The sequence below is a fragment of the Triplophysa dalaica genome, chromosome 10, assembly GCF_015846415.1.
Source record: "Triplophysa dalaica isolate WHDGS20190420 chromosome 10, ASM1584641v1, whole genome shotgun sequence".
In the NCBI taxonomy this organism is placed as follows: Eukaryota; Metazoa; Chordata; class Actinopteri; order Cypriniformes; family Nemacheilidae; genus Triplophysa; species Triplophysa dalaica.
Window position 1 is genome coordinate 18,443,619 of NC_079551.1, and position 4,566 is coordinate 18,448,184.

Genomic DNA, 4,566 nt, shown 5'->3' on the forward strand with positions numbered 1-4,566 from the left:
TCACATTTTTGTAAATATTTTTATATTCTATTATCTTTTCATGTGACAACACTGAAGAAATTACACTTTGCTAAAAGATAAAGTAGTGAGTTTACAGCTTGTATAAAAGTGTAAACTTCCTCTCCCCTCAAAATAACTGAACACACAACCATTATGTCTTCTTATGTCATTTCAGATTCAAGGCTTCTAAATGGAGAACATGACTTTATGGTCATTGTTTAAATGAAGAAGGAAACACTTCAAAATATTTTGTATATCCCATCATGCCATATTTAAGACACACTTGAATGTTCATAACCGAGAGAGGTTGTTCCACTGTGTCCAAAAACATCTAAGAGGGAAGAGGATTACTGATAGGTCAGTTGTGTTTGAGGTGTGATCAAATAATTGACGTGCGTCAACAAGAGGGGATTCAAATATGTCTCAGCATTGTTTGTTTGTTTGTTCATCAACAGTTTTCAACATGTTCAAGCCCGTCCTTACTTACTTTTAGAGCAGCTAAACAAAATATAATTCCAACTTTAAACACAGGGAAGTTCTCACAGGGATGTGGATCCCTGGAAACATCTGTCCTGGTGCCTCAGATTATTAATTTAGATAACTGTCACATAAAGGTTAACAACAGTATTGCCACATGCCTTCAAGTGTTACATGAAATGAACATGTTTTGAACAGTGAATGTTGAACACAATGCTCGCTATACCTGCTCTCTACCATGTGTAAATGGTATAACGTGATGTAATTTAGACGAACAGCAATTGTTACATCATATCACCATTGCATAAATTGACTCGCATAGTCCTGTGAAGATTCGCGACAATTCGAATTAAAACACTTTTAGTGAACCCCATCACATTTAAGCTAAGTTTATGAACTTTAGTCAGAATTTAACAAAATTTGAGTCAAACCGACGTGTGCCCCGCGAGCGCGGTAAAGCATTCACGGTTCAGGACCGCCTCTCTCGGTGTCAACTTTGGACATTAAGCGGCCAGTCATTAATATTGCTCCCTCTGTTTTAAACCAAACATTTCAAGGTTTGTGCATGACAAAGTAAGACGAGTGTAGTAGCATGTATTAAATGAGTTCATTTGCTGCACGTGTGGTTTCTAAATGTATTAAGTGGTGTAATTCATAATGTCATTTTTTTCACTAGTCAGTGAATCCAATGGATGCTTTTGTGAGGGAAAAACTCATCGAGGGGCAGTTAGTCTCATTGACAAGTTTAAATGTACGTTTGTGTTATTAAATAGCCTTAAACCGCTGCTCTTTGACTGCGGAGGAATAATTTAACTTATATTTTTTTCCTTGATGTTTTGGTTACTCTCTGTATTCGTTTAATTTAAATACAGTGAATGAATACATTTACAAATTAATGTTTTTTTTCTGATTCAGAATTCAAATTTGACTGATTTATGAATGACTCGTTATTGATTTGTGTTATTTATATTGCTCATATTTGTTATTAGCCATAATTATATGTATTTAGTTATTTTTATTAATTGACATTTGTTGCTACATATTGTGGAGAATGTTTATTAGTTATTTATAATGTTATTTATAATGCTTGTTAATGTTAGATATGAAACATTGTTATTTATTATAATTATCCAAATCTATAAATATAGCTGTTACTGGCTGTAAAAGTTAATTTTTTTATTAACAATTATTTTTACAGTCAAATAAAAAAGAATTTAAAAAAAAATGTCAATTGTCTTGATTGACAGTGAAGTAGGCTACAGAAGAAATTAAGAATAACCCAGCAAGAATAACCCAGAATTAAACACATGAATAGTTAAAATGACAACATTTGGGTTTTTTCAATAACCCAGCATGCTGTGTTAACAGGTGTAACCCAGTGTACCCAGCATGTGTTCTGTCCAATATTTACCCAGCGCTGGGTTGCCAATTGGGTTGTTTTTAATCCAGGCATTTTTAGAGTGAATTGTTTTAAATAATTCAACCACGGAGTATATTTACTTTAGTAAATTGAAGTAAATCTGCTAGTAAAATTATAAAAATAGTACATATGATTTTTTTCAACTCCAGTTTTCAGGGAGTTTGGAAAAGTCTATGAAGTAGTTAGGCGTTATCACTTCTAACAGATCTGCTTCTAAACATTTAAGCACACTTAAGAAATAAGATGTGCGAAGTGTCAAGGAAGCAGGTTGACAATTTGAGGTGCTATACTATTTCTTCCTAAATATCGGCTATCAATTGCTTCAAAAGCAGACATAGTAACTTCCTTCAGATTATGTTCAAATCAATTTGACCTTTGCATAACTTGAGAAAGTGCTAATAATCTTTCTGATCTGGGCATTTGACGGGGAATCTGATTTGGAGGGTTTGTCAGTCTCTCAACAGTAGCAAAAATAGTGTGAGTGTTGTTTAGGTTTCTGTTCATATGGTTTAAAAAGTTTTTATCTTTCTAGCTGTGCCTACTTCCACATTGAAAGCATGAGGGCTGTCTTTATAGATCCTTTAGTGAATTTCAAGTTTAGTCTTCTGCCACATCCATTCAGCATTACTGCATTGTCTTTTCATATTCTGTACTAATGTAGCTTTTCTCCAAGGTGCTTTTTGTCTGCCAGTGTTCTAACTGATTTTCACGGGAACAATGTCATCAATAAAAATTTTATCTTTTTAGTTAAAGGGATCGAGGAGATCAACAGAATCTGCAGAAATTGAAGATAAGCCTTTATAAATAGCACAATAGTGTTCACATTGATGCATCTCTTCCTGACAGAGACAGATCTAGATTCAGTGGTGGCAGAGATCAATGTATCAAAGAAAATGTTTAGACCCTTACTGAGGAGTAAATCTAGATTTTGTACACGATTGTGTGCGCTAAGAAGTTTGACTCCACAATTCAGATAATTTACTTTTGAAATTCTTTTATTGTTTTGAGACTTATTTCAAGTTATGGAACTGTAGAGATGATGTGTTGGTACAATTTTAAATGTACTGTATGCAGAATTCTCATCAGTGGTTTCTAGCACAAATATAACCTCTTCCAGGACTACATTGGACATCGTTCAAGCAAAGGTTATCTGTAGGATAAGATTACATTCAATGAAAATAGACGGAATAATTAAATGTAAACCCCTAAATTAATCAACAACATTATAATATGTATATAACATATAAACAATATGTGTTATGCAAAAGATGTGTCAACAAAACTAGCAACTTTATTATTAAAGCACTGTAAATTGTCAGGATTTACAAAACAAAAATAGAAATCTTACCAGAAATCCAGTTTATGATCATGCAGTGCTCAGAACCTTCATCATTGTCAGGTTGACCATTGCACCAGTTGGTGTAGTCAAATGGAGATCCGTCAGTCCACAGCCATTGTTTTTCCTAAAGAATGAGAAGAGCCAATAACATTAAAAATAATAATATTTTAAGAAATGAATGAACCCAGAGCAAATTTGTTTTAAATTAAAATCATACATTACAATAAAAACACATTAAAAAATGTGTTGTTACAGAAAACAGTTTGTATGTTAATGTTTTTTTTTTAAGAAGAAATATTTACCATCTCAGCATCATGACCTCCAATCCAAACCTGTGTGTTAACAGGTAACAGACTCAGGAGAAATTCATTTTGTGCTTTACTGTGCACAGACGCAAGATTTGCATCAAGGAGTTGACAATTTTTCTAAAGAGAGATTTTTTAAGGCATTCCAAAATCAAATCGATTTAGTTTAGATACAGAAATGGATTATTCTTGAAAAATGTTGAGATGAAAGTACCTCTGCTCTGACCCAGTCAACTGTCTGAGGGAAGAACTTGAAGCATTCAACTCCAAAAGGTGTCCATCCAAATGGACATCTTTCAGCTATACAGTACATGAAATATTAGAGATTTACTGGCTGTAACACTGACAGTAAAGAAAGGTTTGATTTTTTAAAGCTCTTTTTTTATCCTTCTGCGATTTATCCTTCAGACTGTAAAACCTCTTCTATTCTTGACAATATTGATTCATGTCACATACAGTATTTCCTGTTATCACAGTAAGAGCACTGAACAGTCTGTCAGAATTTTTTTCCACTTTATTATTTAAATAATAAATAAATGTGTTGGTTACCTGTTGCATTCTCCACAGAAAAGACCAAGAAAAGAAGCACAAGACCTCTCATCACTGCCATGATAAATCTGAAAATGAATAAAAAACAGCGATGTGACACATGTGAACTCAAATGCAGACTTTTTATTAGTTAATATCAAAGACGAAATCTTCTGTAGGTCAGTGTTTAAACTCACCACTCTTTGAAAAAATTGCTTTCAGAACTTTAATGAGGATTTTGTGAAGCTTTATACTGAATCCCGCTTTTATACTTTTTTCTTCATGAAACGTAAACACTGTAAAATAAAGTGTTTATGAGCCTGTATGTTCTAAAAATAACTTGGAATTTTGGGTGGTTACATGGTGTCATATAAAAAACTGTACTTGACTGGCTGTTATCATTGACTTCACACATGCAAAGTTATCCGTTTGCTTACTCTGACATTTTAAGTTTGTAATGAAGCTAATAAAGTGTGATAACACACGGATTAACTTTG

General features: G+C 33.2%; 1 protein-coding gene across 1 annotated transcript; it reads right to left on the reverse strand.

The window, feature by feature from the left end:
• Nucleotides 1-2,918: 2,918 nt before the first annotated feature.
• On the reverse strand, nt 2,919-4,245 carry LOC130430431 (ladderlectin-like). Its single transcript, XM_056759545.1, has 5 exons — nt 4,091-4,245; nt 3,756-3,841; nt 3,539-3,661; nt 3,246-3,360; nt 2,919-3,047 (listed from the first exon to the last, which is right to left on the reverse strand). Exons 1-5 carry the CDS (start codon nt 4,149-4,151, stop codon nt 2,980-2,982), a joined length of 453 nt encoding a protein of 150 aa, XP_056615523.1. The 5' UTR covers nt 4,152-4,245; the 3' UTR covers nt 2,919-2,979.
• Nucleotides 4,246-4,566: the final 321 nt, after the last annotated feature.

Excerpts from the sequence above, each read along its gene's own strand:
- LOC130430431 (XM_056759545.1), bottom strand. The coding sequence starts at position 4,151 with ATGGCAGTGATGAGAGGTCTTGTGCTTCTTTTCTTGGTCTTTTCTGTG. Across the intron at positions 3,842-4,090 it reads TTCTGTGGAGAATGCAACAG|CTGAAAGATGTCCATTTGGA; the intron begins GTAACCAACACA and ends TGTACTGTATAG. Across the intron at positions 3,662-3,755 it reads TTGACTGGGTCAGAGCAGAG|AAAAATTGTCAACTCCTTGA; the intron begins GTACTTTCATCT and ends ATCTCTCTTTAG.